Consider the following 20,217-nt stretch of genomic DNA (forward strand, 5'->3'; position numbering starts at 1 on the left):
ACATCATCAGCATAGATAGACATGCCATAGCCGTGAGGCCCTGTGTGTGTTGAACAGTCTCAGGAGCATTAGGTTCTCTGGGACTTAAAGAAATGGCGGTGATAGGAGAAAATACACTAGGTTTAGAGCTGGCACAGCCCCAGAAGACCACCAGACATGTGACTGACTGTTGTAATGTGAATCAAGATACTAAATGTGACAGCGGCTATTTATTCTCAAACATGGTTCAAGCATCAATTAATTGACAATGTTGATCTAAACCATTGAGCTTTTAAAAACACTAGAAATTTCAAATCTGAAATAAAGTAAATAGGTAATTCTATTTTGACTCAGTCACATCTTTTTTTTTTTTTCTTTTTTATGCTCGTTTCTAGTTTTGTTTCCCTTAAGCTGGAACATGGATTTTAAATGATTTGGGTCAGCCCATGTATGGAAATCTAGTTTTCTTAATTTTTGTCTCTTTCAAACTTGTACTTTTGCCTGTTCCTCCCTTATTTTTTAGTTCCTTTCAGCTGCCTGTCTCTGAATTTTCATAAAACCACAAGCCTTTCTCAAAGAAAGAACACTTTCTTTGTTACAGTTATGTTTTGATCAATCTTTGTAATACTTAATTAAATACTTAATGCTTAGTTAAGTCGCTTGAGTACAATAAAAAAATACAAGACGCATAAAGTAGTTTGAGAGTAAGCAGATGACCTGGCAAGCATGGCAGGGCTGGCAGTGCCTTGGGGAAGAGAATATCCTTGTGGATGTTCAGCAGTCTCATCATGCCCCATGGAGATCCTTGAATGCTGTGAAATAAAGGGGAGACGAGGTTCTTGTGCAACATAAACACTGCGCTTGTACCTTAAAGAAAGGCAGCTTTGGGGATGGAATAGTTGGATTAGGCTTTAAGATGATAACAGTCGCATTTTTTAATTGAGGGATTAGCAGACTCTTTCCTGTAAATTGCAAACTAATCAGCATTGCAAACTTTGTGGGTTCCTGGTCTGTTGTACTATGAAGGTAGATACAGGCAATGTGTATACAGATGGCATGGCTGTGTTCCAATAAAACTATCTACAAAATGGGCAGTGGGCCAGGTGTCTGTTATAAACCTCTTCTAGATCACAGATACATCTGTTTAGAATGACCAAAATGACCACCAATAAACTCATGCTCAGTTTTGTATGATTGTTCTAAGTGAGGGCCAGTAGAAAATAGATTGCCTTTGCAAAGAACACTGAGGTGAATTTAAGGTACATAAAAAGGCTGGGGAAATGGCTCAGTGGTTAAGAGCATTGGCTGCTCTTTCAGAGAATCTGGGTTCAATTCCCAGTGTCTACATGATGGCTGACAACCACCTGTAGCTCCAGTTTTGAAGAATCCTAAACCCTCACACAGACAGATGCACATTAAAAAAATTAATAAATCATTAAAGTTCATAACAATATTAAGGTGTCCCATAGAGTATTTAATCAAAGCTGTCTTTGAGTTCTCCTACAGATGAATATAAGTTTGATTTTCATTTAATTCTTTATTCATGAAATGTTTTAATCCATAGAAATAATACTGATCACAAGTCTTCCTGAGCCCAGCATGGCTCACCCATGCCCTTGGAGCTTCCTGCATCTCTTGTGGGGTTTTTTGTGCACTTCACATTCACATATCACAGAGTGAAGATTGTGTGACTGCCTTAGTCTTCACTGGGGATTATATTTCTTTGAACCCTAGAGCTGCCCAGCTGAGCTGGGTTCAGTGTGGGACATGGGAGGGTAGAGGGCCCTGGGCCAGGAAGTACTCTGATCCTACCTAAACATTCTTGCAGGTGCTGGAGATGTTCATCCTTGTCCTGCAGCAGTGCCACAAGGAGAATGAGGACAAGTGGAAACGGCTGTCTCGGCAGGTTGCAGACATCATCCTGCCCATGTTAGCCAAGCAGCAGGTTTGTTACCATGGCCATGTTTTGCCACCATGTAATGTGATTTGTTTCAGAGTAGGCTGAGATGCTTATAAAGATTGGTTGTGCATCATATCCTGACAGGTTCTTGCTTTGAAAATTGTTCCTTTCTTTCTTTCTTTCTTTCTTTCTTTCTTTCTTTCTTTCTTTCTTTCTTTCTTTCTTTCTTTCGTTTTTGTTTTTCTAGACAGGGTTTCTCTGTATTGTTTTAGAGCCTGTCCTGGAAGCCCCTCTGTAGTCTAGGCTGGTCTCGAACTCACAGAGATTCGCCTGCTTTTGCCTCCCAAGTGCTGGGATTAAAGATGTGCACCACCAACGCCTGGCAATAATTGTTCTTACTGCTACTCATGGGGCAAGTGGCTTCTTTTATTCCATTACCCTTTGAGGTTGAAATTGCCTTCTCACTTTACAAGTGGGGGAACTAAAGGTCAGAGAAGTTATTGAGGTTTTTGTCTTCACAGCACTTGACAGTGCAGAGTCTGTAGTTGGTTGGCCCAGTTCTGACTTAAAAACTGAGTACTTACTTATTCTGACTTGTTTATTCTAGTCAGTCAGATATTTATTTGATCTTTAATTTTCTTTATGATTTTTCACTTGTTTTTCTTATCACTTAAAAAGTACTCTAGCAGTTATTCATCACTTGCTCAGCAGTGTCTGGCTGTTTTATATTTTATGGAAATAAGCAGCCCTGGCTCCTGGACCATGTGGGCCTCAAAGCCCAGAAGTCTGTGTGGCTTTCACCATAGCCACATTACAATACAAGATAGAGAACAGACAGAGCCCGCCTATAAACAGCCTACCAGAAAGCCTGTGTAGCTGCCAGATGAAGCTCTGGCCATGCTTTGAATGAACCCCCCTGTCATATGGCAGGCACTGCATATGTAGGCAGTATGGCAGGGACTGATATGAAATACTTGAATGAACAAAATGTATTGAAAAGCAGTGTTCTCCCACCTTAGAGTGACGCTTTCATTGAGACAGACAATGGATAATAAGGCTGTTAATAAAGGAATACATTATTGAAGCATATAAAGTATCAGAGAATAGTAGCTATCTGTGGCAAGGAGGTTGGGTAGTGTCAGGGTAGGAGGATGTATTCATTGTTCAGTCAGTGACCAAAAAGGAAAGCTTTGCATAGGGGGTGACATTTGAGTAAACATGAAGAAAGGAACAGGGCAATTCTAGCAGATACCTTCAAGACAGTGCTTCAGGCAGAGCAGAGAGCAATGTAAAGTCCCAGAGATTGTAACATTCCAGTTGGATACAAAAAGCTAGTCACAGGAAAAGGAAAGATGGGTGGGCTGGAATGGAGATGGTATCCTGAAGCTTTATTGGGGTTGTTGTTGAAAGTAGAGTGCAGGTGATAAACTGTCCTGAAAACAGGATTACTGCTAAAAGTAAATGCTTTTAACTGAGAGGATGGGATAGGAATGGTGGTGATTGTGTGCTCTGGAGGTGCAAGAATGATATGTGTGGAGTTGGCATTTCCATCGGGTTGACAGATATGTCTGTGGTTCTTAATTCCTCAGATGCACATTGATTCTCATGAAGCCCTTGGAGTGTTAAATACCTTGTTTGAGATTCTGGCTCCTTCCTCCCTACGTCCTGTGGACATGCTTTTGCGGAGTATGTTCATCACTCCAAGCACAATGGTGAGTCTCACCAGACACTCCTGATGCACTGGAGGGCAGCTCCCAGCCCAGAGCTGCCACAGTTGGTGAGTGGAACTTAAGAATTTGCATTTTTCCAATTCTCCAACTGAGCCTGATTCTGCTTCTATAGGACCACACTTGGAACCCGTGCTCTAGGGACTTTCTGGTGAAGTAGTAAATTGGAGTGATTTTCTTCCTTGGAATTGGCAACAAAGGGAAATGTAATCATCTTTCCTTACCTTTAACATATATATTATCTCTTTTTCAGGCATCTGTAAGCACTGTGCAGCTGTGGATATCTGGAATCCTAGCCATTCTGAGGGTTCTCATTTCCCAGTCAACAGAAGATATTGTTCTTTCTCGTATTCAGGAACTCTCCTTCTCTCCATATTTAATCTCTTGTCCAGTAATTAGCAGGTTAAGGGAAGGAGACAGTAATTCAACACTAGGAGAACGCAGTGAAGGGAAACAAACAAAGAATTTGCCAGAAGAAACATTCTCAAGGTATGCTGTCTTTCTGAACCTGTAAACTGACTTGAGTCTCTTGACTGGCCCCATGGGGTCTCAGCAGCATTAGCAGCTAACAGTATTTGCTGGTCTTGCTTCGGGTCTTCTTTTTTTTTTTTTTTAGGTTTATTTCTTTTTGTTGAATGTATATGAGTGTTTTGCTTATGTGTAAGTAAGTATACTGAGTGCACATGGAGACCTGAAGAGGGCATTAAATCCCTTGGAACTGGGGTTTCTGGCAATTGGAAGCTGCCACGTAGGATCTAGGAACCAAACCTGGGTCCTCTTCCAGAATAGCAAGTTCTCTTGAACCCCAATCCATCTCTTCATCCCCTTTGCCCAATTTTTATTCTCGACTACATCACTAGTGAGTGGCCTTGCTTCACACTTTTTTTTAGGTTCTGTCTCACTCTAGCTCTGTCCTTGTGACTAGACTCGACAAGAGTGACTCACCATAATTAAGCAGGGATGGCCTGCCCTGAATATAGCATGTTAAGGAGTGAATTGCCTGTAGAGTGGTTAAAAACCTAGGGTAAACCACTGGAAAATCAGGCCTGTATGTATTTTCACCATGTGCTGCTTTAAGAACCTCATTGCCAAGGTGAATAGCATCTATCAGATACCTGCAGGATCAGCTCATGTGTTTCCTCCCACACAGTGTGGGAGCTCCTCAAGGGCAGTGGCATTGGTTACTTTTCAGGCACTTGCTGACCCTTTGCATGAAGTATCTGCCCACTCCTGGAGTGGGCGTTAGAGTAGTGCTGCAAACATACTCCTTAAAGCCTTCCATATTTTCAGGGGGAGATACCCATGGTACCTTGTAAACCCACACACTGCCTTGTTTGCAGGTTCAACTGGAAGCCCTCCCTCTGTTAAGTTGAAGGAGTGGGTAAAATTGATGTTACACTAAATTCCTGTGGTGAATTACCAGCTCATATTTATGTAACTCTTACAGCTGATAAAGCTTAAAAAAATAACCTCTTGTCATTTTGTTTTGATGGTTCTTTAAAGGTGGTATAGTTACCATTTCATATTTGAGGAAGGTGTTACAGAGGGCTGCAGAAACTTAGTCCACAATAATGGTCTGAAACATTTAATTTTCACTTTGTTCAGTGTACCACCCTAGTGCTTTTTTTATTTTACACAAGCTGATGGTCTATATTACACACTTGTGCTTGGTGTAATCTCACTGATAGTGACCTAATATGCTGCTATTTGCTCCCTTTCTTGGAAGGTTTCTTTTGCAGCTTGTTGGTATTCTTTTAGAAGACATTGTTACAAAGCAGCTCAAAGTGGAAATGAGTGAACAGCAGCATACATTCTACTGCCAAGAACTAGGCACACTGCTCATGTGTCTGATCCACATCTTCAAATCTGGTAAGTGGATCTGATTAGACTTCGTAGTGTCTCATGTTCCCTGTCTCCAGTAGTGCCCTCTTCCCATGGTAGGGGTTCTCTGTACTCCTTGTGCCTTGTGAGAACATGATAGGAGTGAACCTGATACATATGGTCCAGCAATTACACTGATAGGCAGATGTCTGAAAGAATAGGGAACAGAGCGCTTAGAAGATAGCTGTATACTAGTTTTCATAACAGCATTCATTATATAGTAAGATGTTAGAAGCAACTCTGGCATCTATTGGTGGGCTGGTTGATAAGCCAAATATGGCATATACATAGATTATAGAGTCAAATGTGTTTATTCATGGAATATTTTTGGCCTGAGATAATTCTGACATAAGAAACAACATGGGATAATTGAGATAGCTTAGCTGTTAAGAGTATTTTCTATTCTTTCACAGGACCCACCTTTCTTCCCAGTATTTTGTAGAGGTTCGCAATCATCTCTAACTCCATTTCCAGGAGATCTGATCCCCTCTTCTAGAGTCCACCAGCACCAGGCATGCATAAAGTACACATACATACATGCAGGCAAAACACTCATATACATAAAGTAAAATAAAAAAGCCAACATGGGTGACTCTTGAAGACATTGGGTCAAACAAAATGATAGAGACACAAAAAGAAAGACATTAACTTAAGTGGCATCATTCAGTCAGTGGCTTCCGTTATGATACAGCATGTGTATACTCTTCTTGCAGTACCTGTCATGGTTATACATACAGGCTTTGCCCTCGTGCTGTTAAGTTGTATATTAATGTTTATATCTCTTGTTTATGTGACACTAGGTAGCAGAACTACTATGTTTGGGTATTTGGTTGGTTTCCAGGTAGGGTTTAATAAATCAGCTATACTTTTATATAGATGTATTTAGTTCTCTTGACAATTGTCCTGTGTGCTCTTGTAGCCCCTTGTGTTTTTGTCCCTTGATTCTCAGCTAGCCAAAGAATTGTAGGGTGCCTTTCTGTCTGCTGGCTGTAGTTCAGTTCTGTGTTCTCCCTACTGTGGCCTGAATCCTTTGCCGTATGTTGGCTGGTTCTTTCTGGCCACCCATGTTCAGGCTTCTCCAGAAGCTGTTTTGGAGATACTAAAGAATGAGGCAATGCCAATCAGCAGAGGGGCAAAAGTGACCTGAGTTATTAAATAAGTTTAGTGTCTGGTTAGAAAAATTAGAGTTTGCATCTGGGGGAAAGGCTTATCAGTGCTTGCTGTGCAAAGTATGAGCACCTGAGTTTGGATTCTTAGCACCTGTTTAAAAAGCCAGGCACAGCTTCTATAATCCCTGCAGATAGCTGGAGAGATCAAGATCTATAGGGCTTACTGGCTGAGCTCAGGTTCAGTGAGAGACCTTGTCTCAAAATATAAGGTGGAGAAGCAATATCAACCCTACATCAACCTTTGACTTCAACACATATGTATACACATGTAACCACACATACCCATGAGCACATGCACACACTAAAGTCACTATTCTCTAAGTGCCAAGTGCTGTAATCACATAAGCGGGAAAGTACTATGCTTAGCTACCTGGTACTGGGTAATGATGAACAGGAGAGATGTTCCCCATAATCTGTTTTACTTATTTTTGTTTGATTCTAGGAATGTTCCGGAGAATCACGGCAGCTGCCACTAGACTCTTCACTGGTGATGGCTGTGAAGGCAACTTCTATACTCTAGAGAGCCTGAATGCACGGGTGCGATCCATGGTGCCCACACACCCAGCTCTGGTATTGCTCTGGTGTCAGATCCTACTGCTCATCAACCACACTGACCACCGATGGTGGGCAGAGGTGCAGCAGACACCCAAGTAGGTGCACAGCTTCCCAGGCCCAGGCACCAACTCAATGTTTGGCCTGAGGCTTGGCTGCTATGAGGGCATTTTTATTTTCCATTCTTCATGAGGCTTTGTAAAATTTTGGCTTCATATTAATCTTTTCTTTCTTGGGTACTGTTTTGTAGGGAAATGTGGTCTGGCTACAGGCATTCAAACTAAACAGCTGCTTTTTCACTGTGATTTTTCACTGTGACAAACTCTTTGACACTGTTCCATAATGTGGGCTATGCTTGTGAGGCTCTGTCCCTCCTGCTACGTCCTATGGCTTTCATTGGTTCCACAGCCAGACATGTTGCAATGTCTTAACTTTGTTATGATTATATGTTTTCTGTGTATTCTTAGATAATGAAGTAATTATTTAGCAAATTTCAAAACTGATTGGAAGTGTTTTATTAATTTATTTTTATTATTCAGATAGACTGTTTCTGGTTATGGGTGGCCCTCTTTTTTGCAGAGTTTTTAGATTTAAATCTTAGTGTCCAGAAACTCGCTCATTCAAATATCTGAACATGTTTAGAGGTAAAAAGCTGTGAGCCCCAATGAGTCAGTCCTTAGTGTAGTTTCTGAACAACTTAGGAGCCTTTGTCAGGAAAATTTGCTTAAGGAAGAGTATAGGTAAGGTTAACTCCTCAGCCTGGTGAAGGGAGACGAGGGGCTACCATCCAGACCCACTTTTATATCCTGTTAGGAACATTATTGGTATCTGTTATGTACTCCTTAAATGGTGTCTGTAAAGGAAACAGAGATGCTACTTTCTGCCTGTATGTGGGGTTACTTGGGAAGGCACCCACAGCATCGTTTGAAATGGTTAGAGGTTCTCTTAGGCCTGACACATTAACATTGTAAGGCCTAGTGGACAGGAAGCCTAGCTCTCTGATTCTTATATGTACGTGTAGATCAGCCTTGATGCTGTGTAAAACATTTCCGTGCAGGAAGCTTGCTGGGGGCTAGGAATTTGCATATATCCCAAGCCCCTGCTGCTACCAAGGCTGCTGCTCCACAGACTGCTCTGAGCACAGGTGCTCTCAGCACCACGAGTGTTCATTCCTTTCTTCTTACTTTTTCATTTTTCCTGTCTATTGTTTTATTTTTTTAAATGTTTTTAAATTGCAAGACATCACTTCCCTACTTCTGACTATCCTCCCTCAAAGCTCCTCTATGCATCCCCATTCACACATTCTTTTTCTCTGATCATATTTGTTGCATAAATATGTATTATATATGTATATATATGTATGCACAAGTATATATAAATATAACTTGTGGTGTCTGATTTTGTTATTTGTGTGTGTGTGTATGTATGTATGTATGTGTGTGTATATATATATATGTATTCAGGGTTGACTACTTTGCATTGGACAACCAGTAAGTCCAGTAAGTCTCATCCCTGGGAGAGGCTAATTCTCTTTCCAGCAGTTATTAGCTACCTACAGTTCTTTGTCTAGGGATTAGATCCTAGGAAATTTTTCCCCATCCACATTAACATATCCATGGATACTGCCTTTGTTGTGGTCTAGTCTATGTATCCATTTCCCTCCTGGACTGCTTCACACCAGACTTTCTGGTATTCTGGCTCTGAAATCTTTCTACGTCCTTTTCCACATTGTTCCCTGAGTCACAGATGCAGGACTCTAATGCAGATGCATCCACTGGGGCTGGGCTCTCCAGCAATCCATTGATCTCTCTCTGCATTGTGTCCAGTTGTGGTTTTCTATGATTGTCTCCATTTGTTATAAAGGGAAGCTTCTTTGGTAGGGTAGTAGCTATAAATTGAAGCTCAGAGCTGGGTATGGTGGAGTATGTCTTTAATCTCAGCTTCAGGAGGCAGAGTCAGGTAAACCTCTGTGAATTCAAGGACAATCTGGTCTACACAGCAAGTTCCAGGCTAGTCAGGGCTACACAGTAAAACCTTGTATTAAAAAAAAACAAAAACAAGCCGGGTGGTGGTGGCGCATGCCTTTAATCCCAGCACTCGGGAGGCAGAGGCAGGTGGATCTCTGTGAGTTCGAGGCTAGGCTGGACCGACAGCCTCCAAAATAATACAGAGAAACCCTGTCTCGTAAAACTAAAAAACAAAAAATGAAAACAACAACAAAAAAACAAGCACCAGGTTTCTCTCTAACCCCATAATGGCTCCATCAAGATATCCCTTTCATTGCCCTCCCACTCCATCCCTCCCCTAACTTGACAATGCTGGGAGTTGCAGGGAGGATGGGGATATGGGGGGGTGGGGACGATGACGACGACTGTGGTTGTTATGTAAAATGAATAAAAAAATAGCCCCCCCAAAAAAATGACAGCTCAAACCAAAGGTACTTGCTGCTAAGCCTGATGACTTTAAGTTCAATCCCTAAGACCCACATGCTAGAAAGAGAATTGATTTTGCACACGTTATCCTCTGATATCCACAGGCACACTGTGGTACACAAGCACACAAATAATTTGTTTAAAGACGTAAAAAACAAAAAGAATTGGAGCTCTGAGAACTTGTGTGTAGTAAGTTCTCAGATAGTCTAGTAGACTCTAAGACTGAGTTGTGCTGGGTAAGATACAGGGTATAGAGCCTAAGTTAACTATGGACAAGCCAAGAAGGCAGGAGGAAGGTAAGGATGTCTCCAGCCTGCTTTAAAAAATAATAGCTCTCAGCAACATCTGCCCACCCCATTGGTGTACAATAGTGTTAAGGTTTAAAAGTCATACTATTGTTTGTACAACCTTAGCTGATGGTAGAGGCCATCTTTTACCTAGACACTCATGGACACACTGACATGTCTGTCTTAAAAGACAAAAGTGTTGCTCTTTCTGCACCGTCACCATGGTGCACAATGAATGTCCTGGCTGATGCTCTGAAGAGCAACAATGCTGAGAAGAGAGGTAAATGCCAGGTCCTCATCAGGCCCTGCTCCAGAGTCATCATTTAGTTCCTAACCATGATGATGAAACATGGTTACATTAGTGAATTTGAAATCATCAATGATTTTCACAGCTAGGAAAATTGTCGTGAACCTCACAGGCAGCTTGAGCAAGTGTGGAGAGATCAGCCTAGATTTGATGTGCAGCTCAGAGACCTAGGAAATGGCAGAGCAACCTGCTCCCACCCTGTCAGTTTGGCTTATTGTACCGACAGCCTCAGCTGGCATCATGGACCATGAAGAAGCAAGACAAAAACACACAGGAGGGAAAATCGTGGGATTCATTTTCTAGAGATGTAAAACACATAAATAAAAAACCTCCATAGACTGTAAAAGGGAAAGAAAAAAAAGACAAAAGTGTTATGTTAATAGAGTAAAACAAATGGGACAGAAGAATTTACTTTAGAATCCTTGATTGTGTCCTGGATCTGCTAGAATAATCATTATTGGGGCTGTTGGAAATGTAAGGATAAGCTTAGTGTGAGTGGTGGCTTTGTAGCTCTAAGCATGTTCAAGAGATAACTGCTGCAGTGTTTGTAATGAAATGTACTCTAGAATCACTCTTCCATGGTGCAGCCAAAGAAGCATACGTGTGCAAGTATTCAGACTGTGTGTAATAAAGTTTCATGTGAGTGTGTAGTGTGTGTTTCTGTAGTTTGTACCATGTACTGAGTTTCATGTGCAAAGTATGTACATGAACTCAAAGGTGACAAATACTAATAGTTGAATGCAGGCAAAAGGCATGGGACTGTTGGTTCAATTGTTCTTCAGCTTTTCTGTTTGACATTTTCAGTAAAAACTAGGAGGAAAAGATGATGAAAGAGATGGCAGCTCTTAGGAGGACTCAGAGCTATAAGAAATGGGGTCATAGACGTTTTCTTTTCATTTTTACTTATGATGTGTTGTGTATGCACATGCGTGCACCTGCCTTAGCCCACATGTGGAGGTCAGAGGACAACTTTGAGGAGTCAGTACTCTCCTTCCATTGTGGAGTCCAAGGATCAAACTCAGGTTGTCAGACTTGTGCAACAAGTGCTTTTACTTACTGAGCTGTCTTGCCAACTCAGGAGGGGTTTCTAATGATAGAAATAGTGGATTCTATCTGGACTCCCTGAATGAGGATGGTTAATCTATCCCTAGTATATGGGTAGACTTTGGGAGCCCACTAGAATGTCTACAGCTTTAACAAACTTAATCCTGTGGAATATGTTGTCAGTTGTCTTTTAGTACTATAGGACTGGTCAACATATTTCAAATGTGCTTGCCCTCCGGTGTCCTACGGAGATTGAGTAAAAGCCAAAAGGGTGGGGTGGGAGTGTGTCAGACACTGTTTTTAGTATTTGGCTATAATCAAGCGTCTCCAGGGCTATATTTAGAAAGAAGAAAAGTGCAGAGAGAAAGGAGTGCCAACTGGAAGAACTGCTGTAGTGGGGAAACACTTTGAACAGTAATTCCACAGTTGAGACCTGCTCAGTAATATGTTTGAAAATGAGTAGGGAAGTAAGAAGTGGGGCTTCCCTCTGGCACCTGACAGTGTTTGTAGAGCATGCAGAATTTAAAAAACAACTTCTCCATTATCAACATGACCAGTATGAGTTCTGGAATGGGCATGCTAATTGGAATTGCAGCTTTATTGCAGATTTTACTCTTCAGTCAAGCACTGTAATCATCTGCCTGCTAAGCCTTCTTGTGTCCTTTAGTGTTTTCTAGAAACAGAAGTCTGAGGTGCTTAACCATACAACACCAGTTTGATAAAGAAATGTTTGGTGGGTTTGAGAAGGAAAGTCAAGCATAGCCATGTCCAGTATTGTGTATGTAAGCTCATTGCTATCCCAGACACCTCCTCATTGCATCTTCCCCTCTTTGTAGAAGGCACAGTCTGTCCTGCACGAAGTCACTTAACCCCCAGATGTCTGGTGAAGAGGAGGATTCTAGTTCAGCAGCTCAACTTGGAATGTGCAATAGAGAAATAGTGCGAAGAGGGGCCCTTATTCTCTTCTGTGATTATGTCGTAAGTGTGATAAATGTCCGTAAGGGTTGTTAAAGGGGGAGAGGACCACATAGACGCTGCTTGTATGCACTTGCTGGAGAACCAGACTGTTCACTGTCCTACAGATACATCAAACTGAGGAGAGGTAACAATGCTTGATTTACTCTGGGTTTAATTGGAACAGCCTGGGATTTTTATCCTCTCTTAAATTTCTAAGTTGATCTTCAAAGGCTTTCGTTCAGACATCACCAGTTTATCACCTTCCCAGGAACGTGATGCTTGGAATAGAGCTGGGCAGTTTTTGTCTTAAGGTATAGGCCAGGCTGGCTTGAAACTCAATCGAGACCTGGCTGGTCTCAAACTCAGAGATAACTCTCCTTGTGCCTCCTGACTGCTGGGATTAAAGATGTGTACCACTATGCCCAGCAAACACTACATAATTTTAACAAAGCTAAATGCACTAACTGTTGTGGGGTTTTGACTAATTTTTTCCAGTTATTTTGCAGGAAATGTGTTAATAAATATTTATCATTGGATTTCAGAATAGATTTTCTTTTGACACTACTTTTTAAAACAATCACTTTTGTGGAATTTTTAACTACAAAATTAGCATCACCTGTTTGATTTATGAAAGCAAGCCTTCTATAATCATATTTGTCTAAAATAAGTTATAATTAGATTTTAATCTGGATTTAATGCCTTTTTAAATAAACTTGGTATCACATGTACATTGTTATCATAGAGCAGAATGATTTTTAAAAGTCTGAACCACACAGGCAGTAGTGACACATACCTTTAATCCCAGCACTCTGGAGGCAGAGACAGGTGGATCTCTGAGTTCAAGGCCAGCCTGGTCTACAAAGCGAGTTCCAGGACATCCAGGGCTGTTACACAGAGAAATCCTGTCTTTTAGTTAAAATTTTATTTTTATTTTTGTTTTTTGAGACAGGGTTTCTCTGTAGCTTTGGAGGCTGTCCAAGAATTAGCTCTTGTAGAACAGGCTGGTCTTCAGCTCACAGAGATCCGCCTGCCTCTGCCTCCCAAGTGTCTGAACCAGATTTTTAAAGAAAAAAATACTTGAGCCAGCTGTGAGCAGAGGCAGTCTTATGGTATTGACCCTTTACTGTTTTTGAGTCAGGGTGCATTGTACAGAATAGGCTATATGTTCATAATTCTCCCACCTCAACCTTCTGAGTGTTGGGATTATAGGTATGTACCATGATACCCAGTTTAATATTTACTTTTTACTTGACATCAATATTGAAATAGTTTTTATATTTTGTTCTACTTTTGAGAGATAATATGATATAGTGGTGTTTTTCACAAAAGTATAAGAATTATTTCATATGTTAGTACTATCAAATGGTTCCAAATTGAAAATATTACCATTAACCAGATGTCAATTGATCAGGTTTTGACTTTTGTCTAGGATTATGAATTAAGGTGGAAAGGCTACATGTGTTTTTAACTATGGATTTAAAAATATTTCAAGTGAAATTTCTCTCGTGTCCTGGGGAGATCTATTTTTTGTTGAGGAAATCTGTCAGCTCCGTGGTGGTCAGTGACTATTTTCTGTACTAACCATTGGAGACGGAGTAGGTGTGGAACAGCCTGTGCTAGGCTGGCCTGCAGCACAATGGCAAGCTCAATTACTGCAACATGCTGCTTCCTTCGTTCCCGTGCATGCGAGCTCCAGGCCAGTCACTAGGGAGGGACTGCACCAGACTGCTCATCTTGCTCCTGTGGGCAGCTACCCCTTGACTTGTCCAAGGAGCCAGTGCTTCTTTGTTCAGTATGATGTTGAGCTATTTGCTAGTGTCTGTGGGAGCTGGACATTGCCATTGGGGCTTGGCTTCCTGTGGCCTCTACCACATGAGATCAGAGGTTCAAGGCTCTGTAACTAAGTTTCTATCTTCTTTTCTGTCATTTACTTGTACTTAGACACTATCTTCACTAAGGCAAAGTTTGTATTTAGAATTTGTTTTTTCTTACTCTTTCTAACCTTCTTGTCTACTTGAAATATATCTTTTATTAAATCTTTTCTAGTGTCAGAATCTTCATGACTCAGAACACTTAACGTGGCTCATTGTGAATCACATTCAAGATCTGATCAACCTGTCCCATGAGCCTCCAGTACAAGACTTTATTAGTGCCATTCATCGTAATTCTGCGGCTAGTGGCCTTTTCATCCAGGCAATTCAGTCTCGTTGTGAAAATCTTTCAACTGTAAGTCTTTAGCCTGCTGGTTTGCTTTCTCTGCCTTAAAAAATGGAATACTGGAATTTTGTCAGTACCAATTACCAGTCTGAGAAAAAAATTAATTCTTGTTCCTTCTCAACATTAGCCAACCACTCTGAAGAAAACACTTCAATGCTTAGAAGGCATCCATCTCAGCCAGTCTGGTGCTGTGCTTACGCTATATGTGGACAGGCTCCTGGGAACTCACTTCCGTGCGCTGGCTCGCATGGTCGACACTCTGGCCTGTCGCCGGGTAGAAATGCTTTTGGCTGCAAATTTACAGGTACTCAAAGATAGTGATTTATATAAAAACTTAGCGGGTCAATCAAAACATTTAGTCTATGACCTGCTGTTGATTGGCTACAGATAGTAGCATGTGTGCCATGTTTGTTGTTCATGTGTCTGACCAACTGCTTGTAGTCTGCTCTTATAGACATACTGTGCATAGGAGTTTATCCTTTTAAAGTGGATGTGAGGCTATATGTCACAAAATCCCTAATGTGTTCTTGTCTGTGTAGAGCAGTATGGCCCAGTTGCCAGTGGAGGAACTGAACAGAATCCAGGAGCACCTCCAGAATAGTGGACTTGCACAAAGGTGAGGCTACAGCATGGGATACTGGCTTTTGTGCAACGAGGGTATAAAGACTTAGATATGTACAGGAACAAATAGATAGGCAAAGGAATTAGTGTTCTGTGTAGGTGAGTTCACTGTAGCAGTATCACAGTAGAAAAGGCTTTCTAAATGTCAAACAAGTGCCTCATGCTAATAGACGTGAAGAAGTGGCGATCAAACACCTGTTGCACACATGGCAGATTCCTGAACCTTATGACTGTTGAAGGGATAGGAAGTGTGTTTGTTGCCTCTGCTCCTGAACCCTTGATGGATGAGAATAAACACAGAACCTAATAGCTAGCTTAGAAGGATTAAATCTGAGAACACTACCTGACTCTTTTTTTTTTAATTTTTATTTAAGTTAAAAAACAATCTTATTTTATATACCAATCCTAGTTTCCTCTCCTTCCTGTCCTCCCATGTCCCCCACCAATCCCCCATCCTACCCCCCCAACCACTCCCCAGGGAGGGTGAGACCTCCCATAAGTGCTCATCAATGTCTGTCACATCATTTGGGGCAGAGCCTAGACCCAAGAAACAAGCTGGTGTAGCAATCCTAATATCTAACAAATTAGATTTCAAACTAAAATCAATCAAAAGAGATGAAGGAAGTCATTTCATATTCATCAGAGGAAAAGTCCATCAAGATTAAGTCTCAATTCTGAACATCTACACCCCAAATACAAAGGCACCCACATTCGTAAAAGAAACATTACTAAAGCTCAAATCACACATAAAACCTCACACACTTACAGTGGGAGACTTCAACATCCCACTCTCACCACTAGATAGGACCACCAGACAGAAACTTAACAAAAAAATAAAGGAACTAACAATAGTTATTACCCACTTGGGATTAACAGACATCTAAGAACAAAAGAATATACCTTCTTCTCAGCACCACATGGGACCTTCTCTAAAATTGACTTTATACTTGGCAACATAGCAAACCTCAACAGGTACAAAAAAATTGGAACAACCCCCTGTATCTTATCAGACCACCATGCTTTAAAGTTAGAATTCAACAACAACACAAATTGCAGAAACCCTACAAACTCATGGAAATTGAACAATGCGCAATTACACCATTCCTGGGTCAAGGAAGAAATAAAAAAAGAAATTAAAGACTTTTTAGAATTCAACAAGAACGAAGAAGCTACTTTTGTTCATTAGTGTTACATGTTTCTAGGATCTGTCTTTGCAAAATTGAGATTCCAAACTAAAGGGCAAACTGTTTTGTGGTTTCATTTGTGTTTCAGACACCAAAGGCTCTATTCCCTGCTGGACAGGTTCCGACTCTCTACCGTGCAGGACTCACTTAGCCCTTTGCCCCCAGTCACTTCCCACCCACTGGATGGGGATGGGCACACATCTCTGGAAACAGTGAGTCCAGACAAAGTAAGTAACCTGTATATCTAAGTATGATGGCCACGGACCATGTGGAGACAATGACAGCCTCTGCCTAGAATGAGGGTAAGGTAGGTGTGAGTACACACAGGGCCCTTGACACTCAGCTCAGGTCATTAGCACCTCTGCTTGGGGAATATGGAGGCCTGAGGTCCTAATGAGAAAAGGAGTGATGATATGTACTCTTGTGGAGGAGTGTGGAGTCAAGGCTAGTTGGCAAGTCAAAAGAATTTGTTTATGGGCCAGGGTCTATGACTGCAAACATTGTCTAGCACATGCTGACAGACTCAGCCTATCTCCCTCTCCCTGGGCCTTCTACTTCCTATGAAGTGTTGCAACTACTACCACCAGGTATAATGTGTTGTCACCTTCACCATTCACACTTGAGAGTTAGAGACTGTTAGGACCTAGGTGGAGAGGAGATGCGATTTTAGAAACCTGCAGCTCATGGAAGAAAGCATACATTTGCCCCAGGCTTGCTCTGACTGCTGAGGAAGATGAGGAGGCACTCACTCCAGTAGAGTGAAGATGGCATAGTATCTAAGGAGCGGGTAGAAGAAAGGTTGCTAACCCTCAGAGCTTTGTGAGTTTGCAAGGACTGCGAGACGTTCCACAGGTGGAAAAGAAGAGGACATTCAGGCACAGAACAGCAGAGAGAGGACTTGTGAGCTGAAGGCCCAGGGTGTGTCTGATGTCTGTACAGCCAGCCAGTGTCCCAGTGCTATAGTCACAGCCCAGAGGAGCAGCCAAAGTACCTACTCAGTCACATTCACCTTTTCTTTTGCTTCTTCCCAGAACTGGTACCTCCAGCTTGTAAGATCCCAGTGTTGGACCAAATCAGATTCTGCACTGCTGGAAGGTGCAGAGTTGGTGAATCGCATCCCTGCTGAAGACATGAATGACTTCATGATGAGCACGGTAGGGCAACAATGGGAGGCCAGGGAATCCCCAGCTCTTCTTGTCTTTCTGAGTTATACTTCTGCCTTAGTTAGGGTTTCTGTTGCTGTGGTAAAACACCATGATCAAAAAGCAAGTTGGGGAAGAAAGGGCTTGGCTTACTTCTACATCATAGTCCATCATTGAAGGAAGTCAGGAGAGAAACTCAAACAGTACAGAGGCATGAGCTTATGCAGGAGCCATGGAGGGGTGCTGCTTACTGGCTTGTTCCGAATGGCTTACTCAGCCTGCTTTCTTATAGAATCCAAGGCTATCAGCCCAGGGATGCACCACCCACAGTGGACTGGGCCCTCCTCCGTCAATCACTAATTAAGAAAATGCCCTATAGGCCTGCCTACAACCCAGTCTTATGAAGGCCATTTTCTTAATTGAGGTTCCCACCTCAGATGACTTTAGCTTGTGTCAGATTGATATAAACTATCTAGCACGATTCTCATATTCATGTGATTAATGTATAGCAGCATGTGGGAGACTTGAGTCTAGCAAGGACAGCATAAGGCAAAGCACATAGCACTAACAAAAAATGGCATGTGAAAGCTATAATCCAGAATAGCCCGTACATGGGATGTGAATAGGATGTTATTTCAACCAAATTAGACTTCTAAAAGAGGAAAGTTGTTTTAACTCCATCTTTCATACGTATAAAGAAAATGGATGGCCATAAGCTATAGTCAGTCCATCATCATTTATTTCATGACTGCAAGAAAGTGTATCACGTGTTCATTGTATTTTGGAAATTGATCTTTACTAGCCCCCTTGTCTTAGTTAGGGTTTCTGTTGCTGTGAAGAGACACCATTACCACAGCAAACCTTATAAAAGAAACACTTAGTTGGTGCTCACTTACAATTTCATAGGTTTAGTAGTTATCATGGTGAGAAGCATGTCAGCATCTAGACAGACATGGTGCTGGAGAAGGAGCTGAGAGTTCTACACCTTATCCACAGGCAGCAGAAGGTTGTGTGCCACACTGGAAGTAGCTTGAGCATATGAGACCTCAAAACACACTTCCTAGCTGGGCATTGATGGCGCACACCTTTAATCCCAGCACTCGGGAGGCAGAGGCAGGCGGATCTCTGTGAGTTGGAGTTAGAACTACAAGAGCTAGTTCCAGGACAGCCTCCAAAGCCACAGAGAAACCCTGTCTCAAAAACCAAAACACACACACACACACACACACACACACACACACACACACACACACACTTCCTCCAATAAGGCCACACTTCCTAATAGTGCCACTCGGTGTGGGCCCATTACTATTCAAACCACCACACCCCTGTATTAATTACTTTTCTCATTATTGTGATAAAACACTCTGACAAAAAGCAGGTTAAAGGAGGGTTTATTTTGGCTCACAGTTCAAGGGCATAGTCCCCATGGCAGGGAAAGCATGGCATCCATAATCAGAAAGCAGAGAGAGGAATGAGGGTGCTCAGCTTGCTTTCTCCTTTTGATTCAGTCCAGTATCCCTGCCCACAGTTAAAATGGGTCTTCCTACCTCAGTTGACCTAACCCTGAAAATTCCCAGAGGTTGGTCTCCTAAGTAATTCTAGATCTTGCTAAGTTGACATCAGTATTAACCATCATGACCACCATGTAGTGAGGTTGCCTGTCCGCTCTAGATAAAGAGACAGTCTCCCATGGGGTGAGGTGCCCTGTCCCCTCTAGATATAGAGTAATTCTCTTCCACTTACCCCGCAAATATCAGAAAGTATACTACAGAGCCGGTCCAGGTCTTGAAAGCATTAGTTCCCTGTCCTTGGCTCCTTTGCAGAGCATCCTTATGCCACTACCTTAGTGGAGTACTTTGTTGCTCCATTGAAGCCAAGGGCCCACTGCCCCTTGACATATGCCAAATTGGAAGAGAGAAGGAGGAACCTAGCACGTTAATAGGAGGTATGGGGGCAGGTACACAGGAAGACATCCAAAGTACAGAACCAGTGGGCTAGGTTTTCTAAGTTGCTAAGTGGGCTATTTACAACTGTGGAAGTTCCAACTGGGTACTGATGATGAAATACAGTTTTTAATATCAAAGCTTGATGTTCTACTTGAAAAATTGTTGTCCTCCCCCTAACTCCTTAAATGGCTAAAAAATTAACAAAACATAATAAAAACTACCATATGAGGTCAGGCATGGTGTCACATGCCCTTATTTCCAACACTTGGGAGGCAGAGACAGAAGGATCTCTGTTTGTGGCCTGTTGGTCTACATCCAGACCAGCCATTCAGTGAGCTATACAGTGAGACCCTGTCTCCAAATAAATAAATGAATAAATAAGATTTAAAATTTTGTCATGTGAAATGCTGATTTTTGAAGCAGATTTTTGTCACATATAAGACCACCTTCCCGCTGGGCGGTGGTGGTGCACGCCTTTAATCCCAGCACTTGGGAGGCAGAGGCAGGCAGATCACTGTGAGTTCGAGGCCAGGCTGGACCGACAGCCTCCAAAACAATACAGAGAAACCCTGCCGCGTAAAAACCAAACCAAAACAAAACAAAACAAAAAAAGACCACCTTCCCTTGTTCCAGATGCTGTGGTGCCTTCTCAGGCTGCAGCAGTGCTTGGCACATGAGCCTGGGTGCACTGTTCATAGCAAATTAAAATTTGTCATTCTGTAATTATTTCAGAGAAATATACGATCATGAAAAATAATAATACTACCTTATAATTCAAGTATGGCAAAGAGACCATAAGTATTTACTGAACATATATTTAATGGAATTGTTAATATATTTATTTTTAATGTATATAATATAGGATATAC

General features: G+C 41.8%; 1 protein-coding gene and 1 pseudogene across 2 annotated transcripts in view; both read left to right on the forward strand.

Annotated features, from left to right (window-relative positions):
• The window catches only part of Htt (huntingtin), a 141,818-nt gene that overhangs the window by 91,261 nt on the left and 30,340 nt on the right, over nt 1–20,217 (forward strand). For both annotated transcript variants that reach the window (XM_040746950.1, XM_040746951.1), the window contains exons 37-47: nt 1,808–1,924; nt 3,469–3,591; nt 3,860–4,095; nt 5,333–5,475; nt 7,099–7,306; nt 12,115–12,256; nt 14,282–14,461; nt 14,580–14,756; nt 14,992–15,068; nt 16,346–16,484; nt 17,289–17,411. In XM_040746950.1, the coding sequence (XP_040602884.1) occupies nt 1,808–1,924; nt 3,469–3,591; nt 3,860–4,095; nt 5,333–5,475; nt 7,099–7,306; nt 12,115–12,256; nt 14,282–14,461; nt 14,580–14,756; nt 14,992–15,068; nt 16,346–16,484; nt 17,289–17,411 (1,665 nt within the window). The remainder of the gene's footprint in view (nt 1–1,807; nt 1,925–3,468; nt 3,592–3,859; nt 4,096–5,332; nt 5,476–7,098; nt 7,307–12,114; nt 12,257–14,281; nt 14,462–14,579; nt 14,757–14,991; nt 15,069–16,345; nt 16,485–17,288; nt 17,412–20,217) is intronic.
• Nucleotides 9,399–12,108, forward strand: LOC110340677 (annotated as a pseudogene).

This window comes from Mesocricetus auratus, unplaced genomic scaffold (assembly GCF_017639785.1).
Source record: "Mesocricetus auratus isolate SY011 unplaced genomic scaffold, BCM_Maur_2.0 Super-Scaffold_100006, whole genome shotgun sequence".
NCBI lineage: Eukaryota > Metazoa > Chordata > Mammalia > Rodentia > Cricetidae > Mesocricetus > Mesocricetus auratus.